The 21,716-nt window shown below is 50.5% G+C and overlaps 1 protein-coding gene across 3 annotated transcripts in view; it reads right to left on the minus strand.

Annotated features, from left to right (window-relative positions):
• The window catches only part of LOC105182044 (uncharacterized), a 361,561-nt gene that overhangs the window by 179,855 nt on the left and 159,990 nt on the right, over positions 1-21,716 (minus strand). For all 3 annotated transcript variants that reach the window (XM_025303340.1, XM_011139187.3, XM_025303341.1), the window contains one exon: positions 2,241-2,401. In XM_025303340.1, the coding sequence (XP_025159125.1) occupies positions 2,241-2,328 (88 nt within the window). In that variant the 5' untranslated portion in view covers positions 2,329-2,401. The remainder of the gene's footprint in view (positions 1-2,240; positions 2,402-21,716) is intronic.

Below are 21,716 nucleotides of genomic sequence, written 5' to 3' on the forward strand. Positions count from 1 at the left end.
AGAGATAAATCGCATATATAACAACGTAGCAAATGCGTGTGGCGCGCGATATTTGTACAGACATTTCAAATGTATATTTTCTGAATTATCTATCCATCATCAAAATACTCGATAGATTATAATGTACCATCCTGTTCACAAACAGAGTTTCCGAGATATATTTTAAGTCTTTCCGCCGTCTGCTACTCGTCTGTCACTCGTCCTTGATTTTTGAACGTGGACGCACGCCAATAATAGTCAATGTTTATTATATCTCTTATCGCACGCCAATAATGCTTATTGTTTATTATTGAACCACGTGCTCGATTTCATTGTGATTGTCTGTGTTTGATTCGGTTGGTGAACGATTACTTTGTTGAAGTTGTTTTTCTTGGCGAATCTGCGTTGCTCCTTATTTTTGTTTAACCTATAGCTGAATCACGTTTGTTATCGAGGCCATTTATTCTTCTATAATTTATTGTATTGTTCCTCTCTATCCTATAAATTATTACTCCATAATTTTTGTTAAGCCCTTCGTTATGTTTCATTCAGCAATTAATAAAATATATTGTATTGTCGCACTACACGCTTGCAGAGGTAACATAACGTCGGCCTAATTAGAAAAACCACTTAATTCCAATTTTTGACAAAATTGAGACTCATTTTATTCGATCAAAGTCGACGAGATAAATCGAACAAAATGAGTATCTTAATTTTGAATCAAAAATTGAAGTTAGGAGGTTTACTAATTAGGCTGATGATAATGTGTTGCATTATTTCACGTACATTGCACGAAATACTTTTTCAATCATTTTAATTATCCTTAATCGACATACCTTTCAGATTGTAGTGAACATAAATTTTACACATTAAATGAAGAAAATATACATTTGGAGCTTTTGTACAAATAGCGATGCTGCACACACATTTGCTACTGTTATATATGCAAATTATTCTATTGTTCACGTTTTCATCAAGCATTTTTATTTCGTGTAATATTGTATATCATATCATTATGATTAATTGTAGCATAAGAAAATATGCACAAGCAGTCGTGAAGCATAGTGCAATTGCAGAGAAATATCACAGCGTATCTACCTACAGTATCTATCTACTCGGGCAGAGCGGCACATATACCATTCTCATTGCGTTTTGTCCAAAATATTAAATACCATTTTCTAATATTATATATGGATGGACTTGGTATTTGATGCTCTACAATTTTTGTCCTTACAAAAACTTAAAAATTTTGCCAGAGTAACGAGAGGGGCGGGGCGGAGTAGTTCAACATTTGAAATTTTAAAAAAACTAAACACATGGTTGCAAAGAGCATAAAGTATTGCAAAACTTTTGTCTGAAACTTTTCTTCATATGACTCATAATTTAGAAAATATTTGATAAAAACGCTATTTAATAACTGCTATTTTTTTTCAAGGGGTGGTTTCACCCCCTAAACATGCTCCGAAGCCGATATAAAAAAATATGTATCCCTTAGTTCTTGATGCTCTACAACATATCCGAAGCCCATTCAAATCGGTGAGGGACAGTTGTGACACTCTCCTTGTAAGATTTCGCCACTTTTAATATGTTTCAATGAAATATAATACAATATATAACGCATAATAATATAAAACACAATGTAATATAATATGAATAATATAATACAGTGTATTATGATATAAAATGTCGTACAATATAACATAATATAAAAAAGAGAACATAAAATATACAAAAAATATATATAATAACTTAAACATAAGAGACATAATTATGTTGTTTATCGACTGTATTTGTACGTGATATTAAATTACAACACGTTGAAGGTAACGTTGTTACCTCAAGTACACTTATATATTGCACCGCAAACCTCTTGCGCCCTGAAGATACGTCTTCGACATTCCGATCGTCGACGGGACGTGCGTAAAATAAAGGAGCGCGTAACGCCGCGATAACGTATTTTCACGCTTGTCGACGAATGTGCAAATAGCGTAAAATTGACAGACGGAAGCTCCGTGGGGATGGAAGTATGCGCTATCTCCAAACTTGAAGATACAACACCTAGCGCCAGGCTCGGCGCGACGGAGGGCAGGGGGCAGGGGGCAGGGGGAGGAGTACAGCCGCGCGACTATTCTCGTGAAAATTCGTCGCAGCCGCGAAAAGACAGAATTCGCAACAGCCATCGTCTCCGTCGTCGCCGTCGCCGATGTCATTGTCATTGTCTAGCCGGCGGCGAAACGTCGTTCAAGGCGAAGGTTTCTTACCTTCTTGCCGGGAGCTGAAGGCGCCGGTGCTTCCTGCGATGATTAGAAGCAGCAGCGGGCTTAATAAGACTCTCGAGGAAAGCGGCATCTTTCCTGTACTCCTACCGACGCTTGCGCGACGTGGGGCTCCTTTTTAGCCGACTTCCCTCATCACAGCCTCCCTGCAAGAATAAAAGATAAGGAGTGAGAGAGGAGCGAGACGGGGCTCGGTTTCGCCGCCGAAAATGAGTCTAGCCGTGGGCGCTCTCTCGTCGTCAGGCGAGACGAATGACGGCCATTGAGCCACGGCAGACGTGCATTTGCGGCCTGATTCGAGGATCATTTCGGCAACGGCTTTATGCCCGCGCGTCGCGGATATATCTGACCGCTGCGAACGAGCGAGGCATCATTAGCGGTAGCTCGCTGGCAAAGGGGATGGATGATGTCTGAGCGACAATTCTCTCTGTACACGCATTCTCATTCGCCGCGGAGCGCCGCGACGACGGCGCTTCGGTTCGAAGCGAAATAAACAACCATCGCTCGTCGTGGAGACGGCGCCTGTCATATCTCCACTTCAAGCACCGAACCGCGGCCACCGCGGAGAGAATTCGCGCTCTCAGCAGCTTCTATCCTCTGAGTAGCTTCTATAAATAAATCGCTCGACACGCACTCCCTTACCGATCCCGCCCTTGCCCTCTGCGCTGTGTGTTTTCTTCATTACGCCGGACAAGCACGCGCGCGCGCGCACAATCCCGGATACATTCGTTAGAGAAATTATTCGTTAACGAATAAATATTTTCATACATGCGGAGGGCGGAGGGAAGGTGAAAATGCGCTACACGGGGGGAGAATCCGCGAGGCGCGTCACGTTTTCGTAGCGTCCCCTCGTTAGAAATGACCAGCGGCCCATGTTTGACGCTGAATGCTACCGCGAGAGAGACAGAGAGAGAGAGAGAGAGAGAGAGAGAGAGAGAGAGAGAGAGAGAGAGAGCCGGGTTACCTTTCCCACCGTGTTTCCACGGCTTACTTATTTTTGTTCATTCTTACATTCTCGCAAACACACACACACATACACGAATATCACACAGGCACTCGCCCACACAGTGGGAGAATACGAGAACGAAGTAGACTAAGGCAAGACGAGACGAGAGACGTCGAGAGGACAGGGGCGCGGACGGCCCCCGGGGCGCGTTGGGTTTCCATTATGCTAAACCGCAAATGGAGTCCTGCGATCGAGTGTCTCTCCGCGCGTCGCCCCTGGAGGCGCACAATGGCGCTGGTATAAGGCTCCTAAGGTGTAATGTTACGTAGAAATTAAATTCGCCCGTTCTCTGGCGAGCGCGAGCGCGCGCGTCGCTGGCCGCCGCCTCTTCGCATCGCGGACCCTGACGACGACGTCGTCGTCATGACGAACTCGTCACCGTTGCGCAACGTCGCCGCTGCGGAAGCAGCATCCGCCGTGACACTCGAGCTTTTTACGTGAGAACCCATCCACGGCGATGACTTTTGTGGCTCGTCGTGAAAAACGACTCTCTCACAGCGCCGCGGGGCGCGACGCGACGCGACGCGACGCGGCGCGGTGAATGGCACAGTGCAGGGATATTAATGGCTCCGCGGGTTTCACGCGAACGTGGGGAATCCTCTTCGACGAATTAGACTGGACTCGCAATAGCGGTCTGCTCGCCGTCAAGTCTTTGCCAAAATTTTTTCCACAAGATTGGTTAAGATGTGACGAATGGATATGTTCGATGCGCGAAAGCATTGAAGGACGTTTCGACGAAGGATTGACAGAGTCCTGTCGGCCGTAGGCGATTCCTCTGCCACGACAAGAGAGAGAGAGAGAGAGAGAGAGAGAGAGAGAGAGAGAGAGAGAGTTTACAAACGACAGTTCTCACGCGGGATAATGCATCTGATAATGAGGATTATCATCGGCCTGTCGGCAAGCCGTGCGACGCGCGCGCGACGGGGTTTGCTCGAGGACGAAGGGAGAGGGGACGTTGAAAATGGCTGTATCGGAGGAGGATTTAATTAAGCGTGATATCGGCGCGCGATTGATATTTTTCCTGCACGCGTCCTCCTCCTCGAGATTTGCTGCGTAGGCAGCCGCGCGAAAGGGAAACGCGACGTATGCATAAACGACGAATATTGGCATCCGAGGTTCTCTCCACGACGACGACGACGACGACGACGACGACGACGACGCAGCTTTTCCCCCTCGAGGACTCGATTACAGGGGAACAATTTTATTTGGGTAGCTCGAGCTTTTTCACATCGAGTTCTCCTTTTTGTCACGACTACCGGCGGCGGTTACGGTATAACTTGTTATACCGGCGCTCGATACTTTCACGACGACGCGACGCCGCCGTCGCGAAATTTCAAGATCCTTTTAGTTCCCCGCGCAACTTATAAACGTCTGATCGACTCCGAGTAGACACGTTAGATTTGCAGCTTTGAGAGATGCGGGTCGATATCGAAAAATATACATCCCCCTCGTGGTTCGCCTCGCTTTGAGACACCGCGGTGGGGTAAATATATCTCCGATGACGTTACGGGAGCGAGATGTCATCTCCGATGGCCGATGGCAATTAAAGCAAACATAACGCGCGCAGCTTGACGTTAATTACACATTGATGATGGAGCGTATGATTCACGCGCGCGCGCGGCGAGAATCAGAGAAGCGTCCTTCCGCAACGAGAGAATTAAAAAGAGGGAAGAAAGAAAAAGATTCGAGCGACATTTCTGAGCAGCGAGCGCGAGTCGGGGAGACGAAGATCGAAATGATTTGCCGCGCGACGCTAATTCCGAAGTGCGACATAAATTATTTTCTCGCTAACTAATGCAACGAATAATTAAGGTGATAATAAAGTTAAATTAAAATTCGAGATTACATCTGCCGGATCGCCACGAGCGAGCGAGAACCGAAGGCGGAACTTGGAGATGGAAAGCTAATTTCATTTCTCAGCTGATTCCGCTGTCGCAATATTTGCACGGAAAAATTTTTTTATGGCTTCCGAAGCACAACGAATTCAAACCGCAATCCGCGGCGGGTCATTACCATTGCAACTCTACTTTTTCTCCCGACGTTACGAATCGCAAATGAACGTGAAAATTAAGACACGCCTTTCATTCGCGCGGTGCCATCCAGCGCGTAGCGGACGCGGATAAGGGAGGGCTAATGGGGAGCGGGCGAGGGGCGGGGGGATTGTCTCGTTGTCGCCCCGCGCGCTGGAGATCTCATCTGTGCTATATTCGATAAAGATGAAAGAAGGAGAGAGGAAGAGAGGGGGAGAGAAGACAATGCAGAAGGATAGATGGATGACGACGACGCGAATACGACAACGAACGCAAAGGCGGCGAGAGGCGGCGCGATCTAAAAATCGCAAGAGACGCCATTGCGATCGCGTTTGCCTGATCGTGTGTTCGATAAAGAAGAAGCGCGCATCGGGAAATTACCCTGAAGCACACCGTCTCTATCGCGCGCCCGATATTCTAACGGCTCCTCCAATTCGCCCGGCGTTTTAAACGCTCGGCATCCCTTACGTCCCCCCCCCTCCCTCTCCTCGCCCGTGGCTTCGCGCGACAATACAGGTGGATTCCGGAGCCTGGTCGGCTTCCGAACAACGGCGGAGATTTACAATGTTGCCTCAACATTTACCTGGCGGCGTCGTATGTTTAGGAGATAAAGAATAACGGAACGAAGAGGACAGAATGAAAGGCGACACGGCGGGCGCGGCGGGAAGGAGCGAGGTAGATAAGACCGTCCAACAACATTGTCTCTTACCTCGGAACATTCTCCGCCGCGTTTTAAAGCCAGCTTCGCGCGCCCAGAATTGCCGGCAGGATCGGAGGGGGGAGGGGAGGGGAGGGGATCGAGACGCTTCCGCTTTGACGGTTTTCTTATTGATCGCGCAAATTGTATTCCTCGAGCGAACCTGAGGGATTGCAATATTGGCGCGACACGGTCGCGATGATATTGCCGAACACGATGTGAAATTGAAAATGGAGAGGAAGAAAGAGGGAGGGAGAGAGGGAGGGAGAGGGAGAGAGAGAAAGAGAGAAATTCACGTGCTGGCCGAGGAGTGTCTCGACCAACTCATTCGGATGCGCTGAAAATTCCGATGAAAAGTCCATGCTCTGGACTTTTGATCGCCTCTCTCTCTCTCCCCTCTCTCTCTCTCTCTCTCTCTCTCTCTCTCTCGGAGAGGAAAATAAACTAGTCGATATTAAGTCGTAGCTTTTACGCGTTGCGGAAGAGACGGTTGCGCGGCACGAAGATCTATGTTACCCACTTCGGCGAAAGTAGCCAACTCTCCGAGGTTCTCTCTCTCTCTCTCTCTCTTTCTTTCTCTCGGAGTCTACTTTCCGCTCGAAAGCTGCCGAACGTGACGTACAGCCCTGTTCGGTCATGGCGCCTCAATTTGTCCGTCGCGAACTCCGTGCGATATCGCGGCCGGTGCGAAATAGCAACGCCGGCGTCTCAGGAATCGAAGAGAATGCGCTGCTCGCGCACATCGATCGATATAACACTGCCACGTGCAGCGGTTCGCGACAGAGAGATGTAAATGGACCACTTTCACGTGTCATCGCTTATAAATCTCTCTTCTACGCGTCAGATTTTCGCGTAGCGCAGCGAGGGAGGGGGAGGGGGGCGATGAGCGATGGGCGGGACGACGTCGAACAGGAGGACGTGTTCGGAGGAGAACGAGAAACGGCGTCGCCGAGCAAAAGGCAGGTAAAAGGAGGAAGAAAAAGGGGGAAGAGAGAGAGAGAGAGAGAGAGAAAAAATCGAAAAAGCAACGCGGCAGCGAGAAGAAGCTGCGCGCCGGCGAACAATGTGGTCTTATCCGGTGGAAAATTTCCGCAGGGGCTCGCAGCTACGGACACACATCGAAGGACTTCTTCTTTTGTCCCGTCTGGCAAACGTACCGCGCCTCGAGATCGGCCATTTGCCAGACGAGATTGAAGATTTGCACCGTTGGTTCGCCGGTTATTATCGCCGAAGCGTATAGATGGGGGGAAAAAAGGATTGAGAGTGCGAGGGTGGCGGCAGGAGGAGGGAGGATAAAAACGGACGGCTGCGGGGGAGCCGGGATAAGACAGAAAGGAAGTTCGACGGAGGTGGTGAGGTGAAGAAGCAAGAGTTCCGAGGGCTGAGGGAGAGAGAGAGAGAGAGAGAGAGAGAGAGAGAGAGATGGATAGACAGATAGATGGATAGATAGATACAGATAGAGAGAGAAAGAGAAAACAGAATCGCACTGGTTTACCGCAGTGGATCCCGGACGATTCTTCTCCTTATCGGGAAAAGGAAAAGCCGGCGAGGCGGCGGGCGACGGCGGCGGTAGCGACGGGGAGAAAGGACGACAATGTTGTGACGCGAGAGGCAAACTTGCTGGGAACTTTGATGGACGATCCGACGACGATGAAGCTGAACCGTCGAGCGCTTCCGCAAACTGGAAGGAGATACGATCGCGAAGTATCGCGCGAACACTTCCCCCCAAGCAGGCGTGAACTTACTTCCGAATGCGAACCTCTCTCTCTCTCTCTCTCTCTCTCTCTCTCTCTCTCTCTCTCTCTCTCTCCCTTCCTCCCCCTCTCTCTTTTTGGCCTAAACGACTTCGATTAATTAATCCGCCGGCGACATTGCTCAAAGTGTGCCAAATAAAAATCGCTTCAGCATAATTCCGCAACGAGCCGGCGCGTTTCGGGAATGAGAACCGCCTCGGCACGAGACGGAGAATCGAGTCGCACGAAGAGTTAGTTATCCTTCGAAGACACCGGATCTGTCGCGACACCGGATGGCCTCTTCGGTATTCCGAAGATCAAAGCGAAAACGCGTATTTCGTGACTCGAGCCCCGCTGGGGCTTGAAGCGAGTGAAGATCGCCGGGGTGCGGGCGCTCGCAATCGCCTCGCTCGCGATTTCTCGCCTTCCGATCGTTAACACGCGCGTTCCCGCGTGCCTGTAATTAGTCCCCCTCCCTCCCGTTCCCTCCCGCCGCTCCCACATGCGTCGCTCGAATACGCAAATGAACGTACAGTTTGCCGCACGCGTCTCCGGGAGAGCCGCAGACCCCCCCCCCTCTCTCTCTCTCTCTCTCTCTCTCTCTCTCTCTCTCTCTCTCTCTCTCTCTCTCTCTCACCCTCGGCGCGCCGCGCCGCGAAGATTCCTCGCTATCGACGGTGGAATCGTCGCGAGGGCGATTCCGCCCCATCTCTTCGTCGACGACGACGACGACGACGACGACGACGACGACGACGACGACGACGAGGACGAGGAGGACGCGAGGTATGCGATTCACCGTTGCCGCGTGGAGCCAATTACATCGTAAGAAACGCTAACTTAGTTTGCCAAGCAGTTAGCACGAGGGGGTTAGCCTTACCTCCCTCGATGCTACGTGTACATCCCCTCGCGATAACGGCGTCACGGGAGGAAGAGATATCAAGTTATAGTTGGGAGCGTCCCACCGCGCTGCTCTATCCTCTCTCTATCCGCCAGCAACGGCAGCGACGGCTGCGCGCGGGCGGCGGCGGAGAGGCACACGCGTATAAAGGGAAGACTCCGGAGAGAGCGGCCAGAAATTTCGGGATTGACTGTGCAAATTGCGACAGTCCGCGAGATGCGATACTAACTCTCCCCCTCCCTTGCGCTCCTTTGCTCCCCGCAATCTGCCCGCAGTTTTGATGCCGAGGATCTTAAACGCTAAAATCAACCTTGCCAACTCCACGTCTCGTGTGCCTTCCCTTTCCTTCCCCCCCCTCTCTCCCTCTTTCTCTGTCGCGGCGCACCGATGACGAGGAAAGAACGAGCGCGAATAAATCCCCGGGATCGTTAATGTTCGTCATTCCCGGCTGTGATCGTCGTCGGCCCATTAGCTCGCGTCCGCCGACATCCCCCTCCCCCTCCGCCATTCGATACTTAACAGGCATTTACAATACACCGAGTGGCGATCGGATCATACTTATTCGCGTAATCGCCTATAAAGCCCCCGAAACATCATGTCCCCCACGTGAGCGGGAGCCCCTTCTGTCGCCCATCCTGTCGCCCATCGTCGTTCGCCGGCTTGTTCGTCGGTTCGGTTCCTTCGGCTCATGAATTACGGGCTCGGGGCGGGTGGGAGGGATTAACAGACGTATATCGGAAGTCGCGCGGCCGCGGTCGTAAAGTTTCCACAAGCCGCGAAAGCTACTCCGCGCGCGCGCGGCGAGCAATCATGTCGCGAGGCGACAGCGACTCGCGCGCGCGCTCCGTATCGAAAGGCTCGCTCGCTCGCTCGCTCGCAAACTTATTTCCGTCACGGGGGTGCTCGTCGCCCGGGGCGGTCTACGGAAACGTCAGCGCCGTCTGAAAAGCGCAGCCCGACGGAGTTGCCGGGATCCAGAAGCGCGCCCATTGTGCTTTGTATCATGTACAGTCGCTTGTAAAACGGCCGAGACATCGAACACCCCCAGACGCATTCACGGCGAGGGGGAGGATTTCTAACGGGCTCTAATTGGATCCTAATAAGGAGTCTTAATGAGCGGTCTAATTGGCAGTGAGGCCAAAGTTACGGCGACTCCCGCACGGATACGTCAGTTTTACAATGCGTGCCTCGGCCGGGCCGCGAGCGCGTCAACAACCGTGACGACTCGCGGAGTCGGCCTTGCGGCGCGCGGCGCTCCGGTAACTTTGTTGGAAAAACATTTTTCCAAACTGGGATTATGCGTAGCTGGACGCGCGCTCTCCTGCGGACGGCGACGATAAATTACGCGCGCGTATATATATATATATATATACGGAGTGTTAAAAAAAGGATTCCAAGGGCAGATGGTAAGGCGGGTCGAGAAATTAATATCGTCGGATTTGTGGGATATTGTGCGAGCGATTGTTTATTTTTATTAGAGCAGGTGGGACTAAAGTTTTCCTGCATGTCCCCTCCTCCTATTTCTACACACTTTCCGCATCTTCGTACGGTAGAATCGCAAACTCTTAGAAAATCCGTTTCCCGTTCGATCCTATTTAAATGTCGGACGAATTACATCGGAGAATAGGAAACGCCTGTCAAACAGTTGGAACAAAGCTGGGACAGCTTTGCAAAGAGTTTGTAATTGTACGAAGATGTGAAGCGTGCGAAGAAATAGGAAGAGGACGCGTAGGGAATTTTCTGCAAATTTTGTAGCCACCGGAAGCGAGCGGGTCTCTCTCGCTTGCTTCAGCCCTTAAAAGCTATCATGGGTGAGATTTCACCCCATGCGAGTTTTTGACCTTATTAAATAACGCAATTACTCGACAATGTGACAGCAACGGATCAATATAACAAGAAAAGTTAGCTCGGGATGATACTTCACGGTGACGATTTTTAAGGATTAATCAAAATGAATGCTCTTCCGATCCGCGTTTATTAGGATTTTTTCCTCCATTTTGTGCGAAACCCGCCATCCGCCTTTAATCCTTTATTGCATGTTTTTTTTCTAATGAATATGATTTTGTGAAACTTGGAGGTCACTCGGGGGTTTTCCGCTGTGAAAAATACGAAATTCAAAATAGCGGATCCAATATGGCGGACGAAATTTTCAAAACCAGCCGAATTCGCTTGGAATTTGTTATTTAAGGGTTTTCGAGCTTGCTAATTACAAATTCGTTATCGAAAACTCGAAATGCCAGAGCTATGATGAATATATACGGCAAGATTCGATCGACACCGGTCAGGTTGCTCGGTTCTCAAGCGCGATCAAGCGCTTGTTTCATTTCTATAATTATGTTCGCCATGTGAGATCCGTCATTTTGAATTTTGTATTTTCCACACCGGATTCATATTCAACGACTTCGTAAACCCCCGAGTAATAAGTTCCAAGCAAATTCGACTGATTCTGAGAATTCGCTATATTGAGTCCGCCATTTTGAATTTTGTATTTTTCACACTGGATTTGTATTCAACGACCCCAAAGATCCCCAAATAATGACTTTGAAGTATACGTTATTGTTCAAAATTTCATGTAAACGAATTTATTCTCTAAAAACGACAGTTTTATTCAGTACGCGCTTATTAATAACAAATTACTTATTCGAAATGACTCTAAAAGTCGATGTATCAGTTAGAGGAATATTTCAGTAGTCCAGCGATACCAAATACGCCAAAGAAATAGTGAAAAATTTAAATTATTCGCTAAAGAAATAAGTGAAAAATTTAAATTATTCGAAGAACAAGCATGGGGGGGGGGAGGGGGGAGGATGATGGATAGTGGCACCCTGGGAGTAACACTACGCGCAGCAAAGGGTTAACCTCCAGAACCCTCGTTTTTTTAGAGACCCCGCATACATACGCTGTGATACTTTCATCCGACTCGAGCAGAAATTCGAGCCGAGCCAGCCGGGGCTCCGGACCGCGGAAAACTGCCAACTACACAAACACCTATTCCCCGTGAATTACTCGTGCCACGCGAACTATCGACTTGCCGAGCCGGTGTCGACGCGGCAATCGCGTCGCGCGCCATGAAAAAAAGAGGAGACGCCAAGGGGGATGACGTGCGTTCCGTTTTATGCCCCTCATCCGCGCGCGCGCGCGAATGCGGTGGCGAACTCCGCGGAAGCGAACAGCTCGCGCTAGTTAGAGAGCGGAGGTGCATAAAAATCTGCACTTCTCGCGCGCGCGCGCGCTCCCTCGAGTGCCGGCGAGCGAGAACAGCAGAACTCGCGGTGGTACAAGTGCTTTCGACGGCGGCGAGTTAAGTCCAAGTGTTCGTGGGGCGGCGCCCACGAGGGTAGTGTTGGCGGCGGCGGCGGCGGCGGCGGCGGCGGCGGCGAGGCGAGTCGAACGAAGTCGTGCTAAGCAACTTAGATTAGTTGAATCGACTGGTCTCGGCTGGCGAACCGCCAGGCCAAATTGTCAAGAGAATTGCTCTCCAGCCTTGCTTGCCGCCGCGTCGGCGGGGGCGGGGGCGGGGGCGGGGATACGGGGTTGGCTAGGCGCGCGCGCCATTTCCTCTCCCACTTTTCAGCGACGTGCTCTTTCATGCGCGGCGAAACAAAGGGGGACGCGTGGCGCGAGGCGGCGGCCGTTGACGTAGACGGGAATCTAATTCGCGGGAATGGACGTCGTTGATTGTATTCCCGCGGCTTGGCTCGGCTCGCGCGCTCGCGGACGAGATCCTGCCGACGGCTTACGAAATTCTTCGCGATTTTGCGCGCGTCCTGCCGCATACTGCCGCATACTGCCCGCCATCGGCATTGGATACGCCGACATGCAATTCTCGGCGCGCAAGAAGTCACTTCGCTTTATTCGACAGGCGCGGGGGCGTTTCCGAAAGACAGAAAATCTGCGCAGGGCGCAGGCCGGGAGGCGACGCGATTGCCACTTTGGCCGCGACGTGATTTCGCAGTTGCAGGCGATTACGTAAATAAAACACACGCGGTCCTGTCGCGTCGCTGCGTAAGAACATCTGCACGGGCTGCTCTAATTAGCCCGATTAGGTCCAATTAAGGGGGGTGCTTACCACACGTGGGGCTGGCTCGCGCGTTTGCAGCCGAGCGAAAGCTGCATCATTGAGGAGGCTTTCAATTTATCGCAATTTTCTTCGTATAAAATGCGGACAAAATGTCAGCGCGCGTTTTCGGGACTCGAGAAGAAGCACATGTACAGTCGAGACACGTCGGAAGGGAGGAAGAATAAAATACGACGGGAAAGTGCGGACTAATTCGCAGCGCACGCTCCAGCGTACAGACATCCTCGCGTCGGCGGTCGTAACGTCGTCGCGACGGGAACGGCTTTCGGCCGTTGCTCGTAAAATTAATTAATACGGAGCGCGGTCGCGAAGCCGCCTCGCTCGAATGCACCGCGAACGAGCGCGAACGGCGAAGAGCGGAGGTCGAAGGAGACGCGTCGCGTCGCGTCGCGTCGCGTCGTCGCGCGTCGTCGCCGTTCGACGGATACGGCCGGCGGTAAAAGTGATCGTCGTCGGCCGATTCTCGTCGCTCAGCTTAGCGCTCGTCAAAAGGCGCTTTTATCTGGATCCTTTATTTCCGCCCCGATCTCCAACTAGCTCGCGCTCGCTCGCGCTCGCGCCGGCGGGTTCGTTTTATTGGATTCCGCGAGCACGGCCGGCGCCGTTTTTCCGAGTTGCCGTGCGCGCGCCGAAGAGCCGGCCGCGTCCCTCATCTATCATCCGTCCGCCGCGGGCCGCCGAGTCATTTAACAAACGTCTCTTCGAGATCTCGTATTGCGGAGCGAGCGCGCGCGCGGAAACTGCTCGCCGAGATCCCGACAGCGAGCAGACGCGCGCGGTCTGCTTTCTGCGATCGCCTCTCGCCGCGCGGCTTTAATCGCCCACGGACGCACGCTTCCGGATCGCACGCCCTCTTCCCCATTCCCCGTCCCCCCCCCCTTCCGTCTTCTTCCCCCGGTGATCTCGTTTCGCGGCCGTTGGCGGGAGAAAAATGAGCGGCGAGTGTGCAGAGGGGGCAGAGTAACGATGATTTTGCCGCGGAGCTCTTTCTCTCTCTCTCTCTCTCTCTCTCCCTCTCTCTCTCTCTCTCTCTCTCTCTCTCTCTCTCAGGGGAGAGAAACGTGTCTCGTGGCGGAATGTGGCCTGTCAGCGGCAACTTTTCTCACGCGTAATTGGCTTTGAACGATGACATTTAAGCGAGCGGGCGCGCGCGCGCGGATTATACTTGCTAATACGCTTAGCTCGATTTCCGCTCGACGCTCGAGCGCCGCTGCTCCGCCGAGACGCGAGACCGAGAAGCAGCGTTTTGCGCTTCCTCCGCCGCCGAGACATATATTTTATATTCTCCCTTTTATATTCTGTTAAGTTAGATTTAATCTAAATAATGAGATCCAGCAGATAATGCCCGAGCGCGGCGCGGTCTCTGTCATATAATGGGTGGATTAAGTTATCGGGATATAAAGTATTCCCACGGGGCCGCCGCATCTTGCGTAATAAACAGTCCGATGATACACAGAGATAGAGACACAAAACTCTCGTCCGTCCTTCTCTTCGTTACTGTCATACACTCCCTTCCGGATATTAAGCTCGGAATACGAGATTTCCGTTTCGCCGAGACGTATTATTATATTACGTATGCAGATGTTACATTTATGATTTCAACTTTGCATCTCATCGAAAGTGGAGGAGCGTCTCCCTCTGCCTCTTCCCTCTCTCTCTCTCTTTCTCTCTCTCTCTCCCTCGCTCGCTCGCACAATCTCTCCCGAACTTCATAAAACTTTATTAAAACTAATGAAATTGCCGCTCGCGTATCGTCGTCGTAACCTGTCCCGCTGTAAGATAAACGAACCGGCCAGCCTCGGCCGCCAGTCAACCGCGCCGACCGCCTTCGTGCGGCCGCACGTTCGCAGTAATAATAAAAACCGCCGGTCGAATTTGTCGGGGAGGGAGCGACGCGCAGAGAGAGAGAGAGAGAGAGAGAGACAGACAGAGTGCCTCATATTGATCAAATGCTGTGCTAGTTTCCGCGCGGGATCGATAACGAACGCTATTCGCGGGCTTTCAGTCCAGGGTAGGGTCCTCGTATCTCTCTCTCTCCCCCCCCCCTCTCTCTCTCTCTCTCTCTGCTCTCCCGCCGCCCTCCGTTAACAAATCACGAGCTGCTTTTGTCCATATCGCGCCGCCGTATACACCGCCCGCGTCTTCGTCGTCATCGTCGTCTTGGTTGCCGTACCGGCGCTCGTCGTCGACAATGTTGATATTGTCTCCGGGAGCCCTAAAGCCGACGGACGGAGGTGCCGTTGGATCGTGGCTTTGTCGTGAAACTCGCATCCTTACGTTAATTGGGAAGCGGAAGTTTGGCACCGGCCGACTATAGACTCGCGCGAGCAAGCTCGCTGCTTCTCTCTCTCCCTCCCTCCCTCCCTCCCTCGCTCGCGCGCGCCTAACTTCTTCCTCTCCCCTTTCCCGAAGGGGCGACCGGGGTTATAATTCTATTCCTAGTACGGCCTAATACGGATCCGCAAGTACGCACGGATTTTGCACGGATGCGACAACATCCACCCTTCCCTTCGTCTCCCGCGCGACCCATCGTCCAGCCACTCCACTTCTTCCCCCCCCCCTCTCCCGATTCATCCCCCCATCGCCGTGAAATTAGAATGTTGCCGTGCGAGAGCGGCAAGATTAATTGCGGCGACGTCTTAACGGTCGTTACCGTCCCATCGGCGGCTGAAAAAGTCGATCCCCCTCGCGACTGACTTATCGCGAACCGCATCTAACGTTATTAATGATCCCGCGATCGATCGACGTCGTCGATAATTAAAGAGGTTTAATCTGGACATTTCCGAGGAAGTAGCGTTCGATGTATTCCGGATATTGAAGGCTGACCGAAGGAGGAGGAGGAGGATTTTATCGATGGGGCCGCGCGGTTGCCCCCGCCTGTGACGGGCAGGATCCCCCCCCCCCGGGATCGGGGCTTTCGAGCTTGCCGTGTCGGAGGAGGGAGAAAAGAGAAGGCCCGGGGAATCTGCCGCGTTGTAATTTATTGTCGCTTGTCAACCTCGTCGTAGGCGCACGTTACGAGCACAGGTGAAGCTGAGAGAAGAAGCGCCTCCGCGCACCGCTTTCGGAAACGCTTCGCAACCCTCTTCGTCGAGCGCGGATGTCCAACGGGAGGACTTTATCCTTATCCTGGGAAGCGGTCCTCTCGTTGAATCATCGGCCGCCTCTCTACACCGCAACAAACCGCACCCACACACCGCGACAACAAACCCAAACACCGCGAACAAAAGACCTCTTATCAGTCCATTATCAACCATATTTTCACTTTGCTGGCCTCTCTGCTACACTTCACGTAAGGTAAGTCGGGCGGGGCGGGGGCGGGGGCGGGGGAGGGGGTAGATGAGCAAAAGAAATAGATCGGTCAGTTGCGAATTGGATGTACCACGAGTAAGATGTGTCTCTTCCTGAAACACTGTTTCCACGAAAACACTGTTATTGCGGGTAAATAAATGTTTTATGCTTCTATCCACTAGAGATGTACGAATCAAGAATTTTTATGTCGAATCGAATCGAATGGAATCTCATTTTTTAAATTCGAATTCGAATCTATGTCGAATCTATGAAATTTCACTCGAATTCGAATGAAATCGAATGAAATCGAATCGAATCATTAAAAAAATTTTAACATGATTATTAAACATGCAAATAATGATGGAAGATTTTAATGTGAAAGGGAATATTTATATTGTAATACGTATTATCTTAAAGTAAAATATATATTTAAATATTTAAAGTAATTTATAATTAAGTTATTAATTATAAGTTAAGTTAATTAATTACAAGTTAAGGGTGCAAACATACAGGCCCAGATGGCCCGTTTTGTAGCTGATGCACGCAAACGATAATGTATCTGAATGTATTCCTATTCGAATTATTCGGATTCGAATCGAATCGAATATTACGTTAGATTCGATTCGACTCGAATTCGAATAGTTCGCACATCTCTACTATTAATCTCCAAAATGTTTCACACGTCAGCAAAATACCTTGCGAATACGGTTTATTTTGAGTTACAACATTAGATCTGGGTTTAAATGACCGAAAGATCATTGTATTTGCGTACTTAACCTCAAAATTCGTCATCGAGACTACGTTTCACGCGGTACACGCATCTTTACGCGAACTCTCCAAACGACGAGATAGATGGTTCATTTTTATCAGAGTTAAATGGTCAGCCTACTTAGCGAGAAATAGCAAGCGATGGACATCGGATCGACGTTTTCTAGATGCTCTAGACGCATAAAAAACGTCGACTCGATATCTATTCGATTATCATTTTTCGCTGGGTACCTAACGTTAAAAACTTCAGTACAGCTTGAAACAGCTTTCTGTCTCGTTTAAGAATGCCGATTAGATTTCTTTCTCTCTTCTCTCTTTAATGAACGATGTTTTCCCATAGGAGCTTTTCTGGATTGCCACTTTTCAACCTTCTCTCCAATGTTGTCCTTGGTTTCTACAAGAAACTTGTTTGTTGTTGAAATGTTTTGTTTTATTAATAATTAACAAAAGGATTTACTAAAAAGGTTAATAATTAATAAAAGGGTGTAAAATATTAATAGAATAAATAAAGATAAACAAATTTCTACATACAGGCATGTCCAACTATCCCTTCACGTATCACGACCATTTAACTCGGACCCCACCTGACCATCTATATCCCTCACAGAATATTTTTAATATTTTGTTATCATTGGCGTCCCACACTATAAGAGATATGATGTGTTAAATTTAACATATTTCATGTGTCTCAAATCATCCGCTCTCATTTATGTGTTAATTTAACATACAGCAAATATAAGTTAAAAAGTAACACGCATAATATGTAAAAAATTAACACAAAAATTTAACATTCGAATGCCGTCAAGAAGATCACGGTTTGTGTTAAATCGACATACAATGAATGTTACTTCAACATTTGGGAAAAGTAATGATTTATGATTTGATGAAATGAAAATGTTAGATTGACATAATCTATGTGTTAAAAATCCAGTCTTTATACAATATAACACATGATAACTGTTATAATAAGGAAATTAACACATTTTAGGTATTGACTCCGACATATAAAATATACCAGAACAAGAATTCATGCATCTACATATAAATTGTGCTATTTTAACATTTGAAAATGTTATTTTAACACTTGAAAATAGTTAATCCTAATTTGACGCAAGAAAGTCTAAGTAACACAACAACGATATGTTAAATTAACACACGACTGTGCAAAAGATTTAACACAAAAACTTTCTACACACACACACACACACACACAAAATTTCAACAAAAGTACGAAACGTTTTTAACTGTGCATGAATTCTTTTCTATAAAAATTCTGCGGTACCTCAAACATTATCCTTTACCGAGCGCGCTAATATATTGTTGATCATTTGTCGATCAACAATACAGATGTGTTATTTCCAATTAAAAAAAAAAAAAAAAAAAAAAAAAAAAAAAAAAAACGATGCCCATCTATCCCGGAGACTTACCCTACATCTTGCCGGCCGCTCGGCAACCCCTCGCTCCGCCCGGCGGTGAACGCGTCGGAGAAACGCGACAGACGCGCGGCGAGGAGTCCAAGTTGGCCGGAGGAGATACGGCGAGATCGCCGCGAGAAATTCGCAGACGTCGCTGTGTATTATTTACGCCGGCACATGTGCGATGAAGAATTCATACGACGGCGCGGCGGCTTCCTGCTCGTCCTCTCGCTCGGCATGAACTACATATTATTCGGCCACACGTGTTCCGCCGGCTTCTTAGCGATTCCCGCGGGCGTGGGATAACCGGGCGAGATCGATCGGCCGGTGGCCCGGCACAGTCTGAATGCGACTTCACTTCGGGTTCGTTTGCGAGTCCCATTAATTCTCGCTCGGCCGGTCGGCCGGCCGGCCGGCGTATCGGCGACTCTCCGACCGCCAATTATCTCGCAGTCTGACTTCCATCATTAACGATCCCCTGATTTCTTGCGCGGACGCCACGGTCATCAACAACCACGACCGCGGTGGCGCGGCCACCGTCTCGGCAACTGATACCAGTCGTCCAAGACGGATGGTCGTTGGCGTTGGAGGGTGGCTTTATCGCCGCTCGAAATCCTTATCTGTCCGGAGGGTTAATCTCGGTGAATCCCTTTCGCGCGGTGTTATCTCCTTCAGGTCCAGGCCTTATAGCGTCTCCAGCGGGACGACGTTATGCCTGTTACGACGACGAGGGAAAGGAAGAGGGAGAAGGCGCGACGCGACGACAACGGCGACGATGACGTCGGCAGCAGCAGCAGCAGCAGCATTGACTCCCGTCGCCACGGGCACCGTCGGCAACTTTTCGATTTCTCGATAAATCTCAACGCTGCGTCCTTTCGTCCGTCCCTCCCCTTTCCCGTCCGCCGAAATATCCAATCCGTTTCTGACGCCGCCTTTCTCCCCGCTCTCTTTTGCTCTCCTCTCTCCGCCTCAGCGCCCTCTTTGCCCTTTCTTTCATTTGCTGTTTCTCATTTTACTCTTTGTCCTTCTTAATCACATATATATATATATATCTCTCTCTCTCTCTCTCTCTGTCTCTGCACGCTTCTTCGCGCGCTGCCCATTCCATTTAATTTGACTCAACACTCCGACGTAGCCGCGTCTGTTGTTCCGAGCTTCAGTTTTACAGGTCGCCAAGCCGGGCCGTCATCTTGTCCGGCTCTAGCCGGTTCGCGTCGCGTCGGGAATTATTACAAAGGGAAGGTTCAATCGTGACTTTAAGGACGCGCTCGTTGCGCGCGTCTAATCTCCGGCCGCTATTGCTGCAGCTTAGAGTCTATCGCAAACTACCAGCGGTCTAGGAAACAACAATTGCCGCGCGATCGATGCCAATGCGGGTATCGTTCTCGGGCAACTCGAGCTCTAGCTTTTCGTCTTGCAGCCCTCCCTCCCCCGCCCTCCTAACGTGGCACCTCCTTCCGCGCGCGCGAACGCCTCTACGCCAGAATTGCTTTCGCGCCGCGACGATAACCGTGAAAATTCTACCGAATGTTCGCGAGAGAGACCCGACTTTCAGATATCGCCGCGCGGCGGAATTGTAAAGTCCGATTTCTCGTCGACTGCAAACGCGAGTCGACGGATGCAGAATCGAGAGAGAGAGAGAGAGAGAGAGAGAGAGAGGAGGGAGAGGGAGCGAGAGGGAGATAAAGAGAAGGTATACGCAAGAAGCGATACCGTAACGAGACTCGCGAATTTACCACGACCGTTTCGCAGCCGAGAAAGAGAGAGAGAGAGAGAGAGAGAGAGAGAGAGAGAGAGAGGGAGAGAGAGAGAGAGCGCAGTCTGTAATATAGGCGACGCACAGATTAGATAACACACGAGCGGCTATTTTAAAGCGCCATTCCAAAAACTCCCCCCATCGCTACGAAATACCGTCCCGAATTCGTGGAACTTCGAGCGGCGCGCGCGCGCGCGCAAGCGAATCCTCCGACCGTTCGATTCCGCCGGCGTCGGTGACAGAATTAAAGCCCCCGCCGCGGCCGGGAGGGAACAGCCCCGCGCGCGAAATATGTGAAACCGTCGCGGATATCCTCCAAGAGCCCGCTGTAAATTGGGCCATCGCGAACTCTTTCGCCCGCCCAATCTACAAAGCCCGATTTGTTGGTGTAGGCGTAAGCTGATTTCGGCGTCTGGCTCTCGAGTGCTGAGAGAGGGGGGGAGAGAGAGAGAGAGAGAGAAAGAGAGAGAGCCACCTCGTCCCCGTTTTCCCGCTCGTTCTTGCGCTCGTACCGCCGGCGGATTGGAATACGCTCCGGGCTGATACGACGTCCGATTCGAATTACGATCGCGACTGCTCGACGCTACCGGGCCAGGCGGAGGGGGGCTCCCCTTGAACGACTTGCTCTCGTAAAATCATATCTCACTATCGATCCGCAGCATGCAAGCCGCCGCCGCATATTCGGAAGATCGGTAGAAAGAGGGGCGAAGAGGGTGACGGCGGAGGAGGAGAGAGAGAGAGAGAGAGAGAGAAGACCGCTCGCGGCGAGAAAAAACAGGCGAGGATCGATAAGCGAGGGCTATTAATATCGGAGAAACAACGTTCAAGACATTTATCGCTATACTTATTTATGGATCTAATAAAAGGTTTCATGCTCCACATCAATTTCTTTTTTCTATTACATGTTAGAAGAATAGAGAGAGAGAGAGAGAGAGAGAGAGAGAGGAGCCGGCGCCGCGCGCGTTCCATTAAAGTAATTCGTTCCGCTAAAGCGGAACAGCACCGCGCCGCTCGCTTGCTCGCGGCGGGCTCGGGAAATTTTGCAATAATTGCCGCGCGAGATGTTCGACGATCGCCGCTCGGAAAAACGACGGCATTTACGCCGTCGCGCATTTTCCCGCCCGCGGATTTAACGCGACGGTTCGAATGTCGCGCGCGTCGAATTTTCGTGCGCCGCGTCAAAGAGACGAGAAAGCATTAGAAAAATAGAGCGGCAGCGGGTTAGCGAGAGGGGGTGGAGGGGGTGGGGCGTTACGTCCGTTCCGTTGAAGCGAATCGTTTCATTCGGCAAATGCACGCGCGGAACTTTGGGAAACTTGAATTGGACCCGGAGGTTCAACGACATCGGAGAATCCAGGCGCTAATTATAACTTTCTCCCGACGCGCGAACAAAGGCCCGCGGCGGAAACTGGAAAATAATAATAATGATGTTGCGAGAGGCCGCGAAAAATGCGCGCGCGTCTACCGGAAGCAATTAATGGCGCGAGATAAGAGCCCGACCGACCGATCGACGCACGCTCGCTCGCTCGCTCGCTCGCTGTCGGATTTACGGCTTAATGTATGGTGAAGGATAAAAACTTCGGGGAATGTGTAGTAGGTGCAAGCGCGAGAGAGAGAGAGAGAGAGAGACAGAGACGCGCAAATGTGCATCAAGCTGCGAAAATTATGTAACTACCTATGTAGAAATAGCGCAAAACATTCCAGAAACTTCCGAACTTTCCAAGCAACATTCGTGTTACTGGCCCGGCACTTCGTGTCAGTAAATGTAACGAGTTCCGCAGTCTCCCTC

This window comes from Harpegnathos saltator, unplaced genomic scaffold (assembly GCF_003227715.2).
Source record: "Harpegnathos saltator strain DR-91 unplaced genomic scaffold, Hsal_v8.6 scaffold54, whole genome shotgun sequence".
NCBI classification, from domain to species: Eukaryota; Metazoa; Arthropoda; class Insecta; order Hymenoptera; family Formicidae; genus Harpegnathos; species Harpegnathos saltator.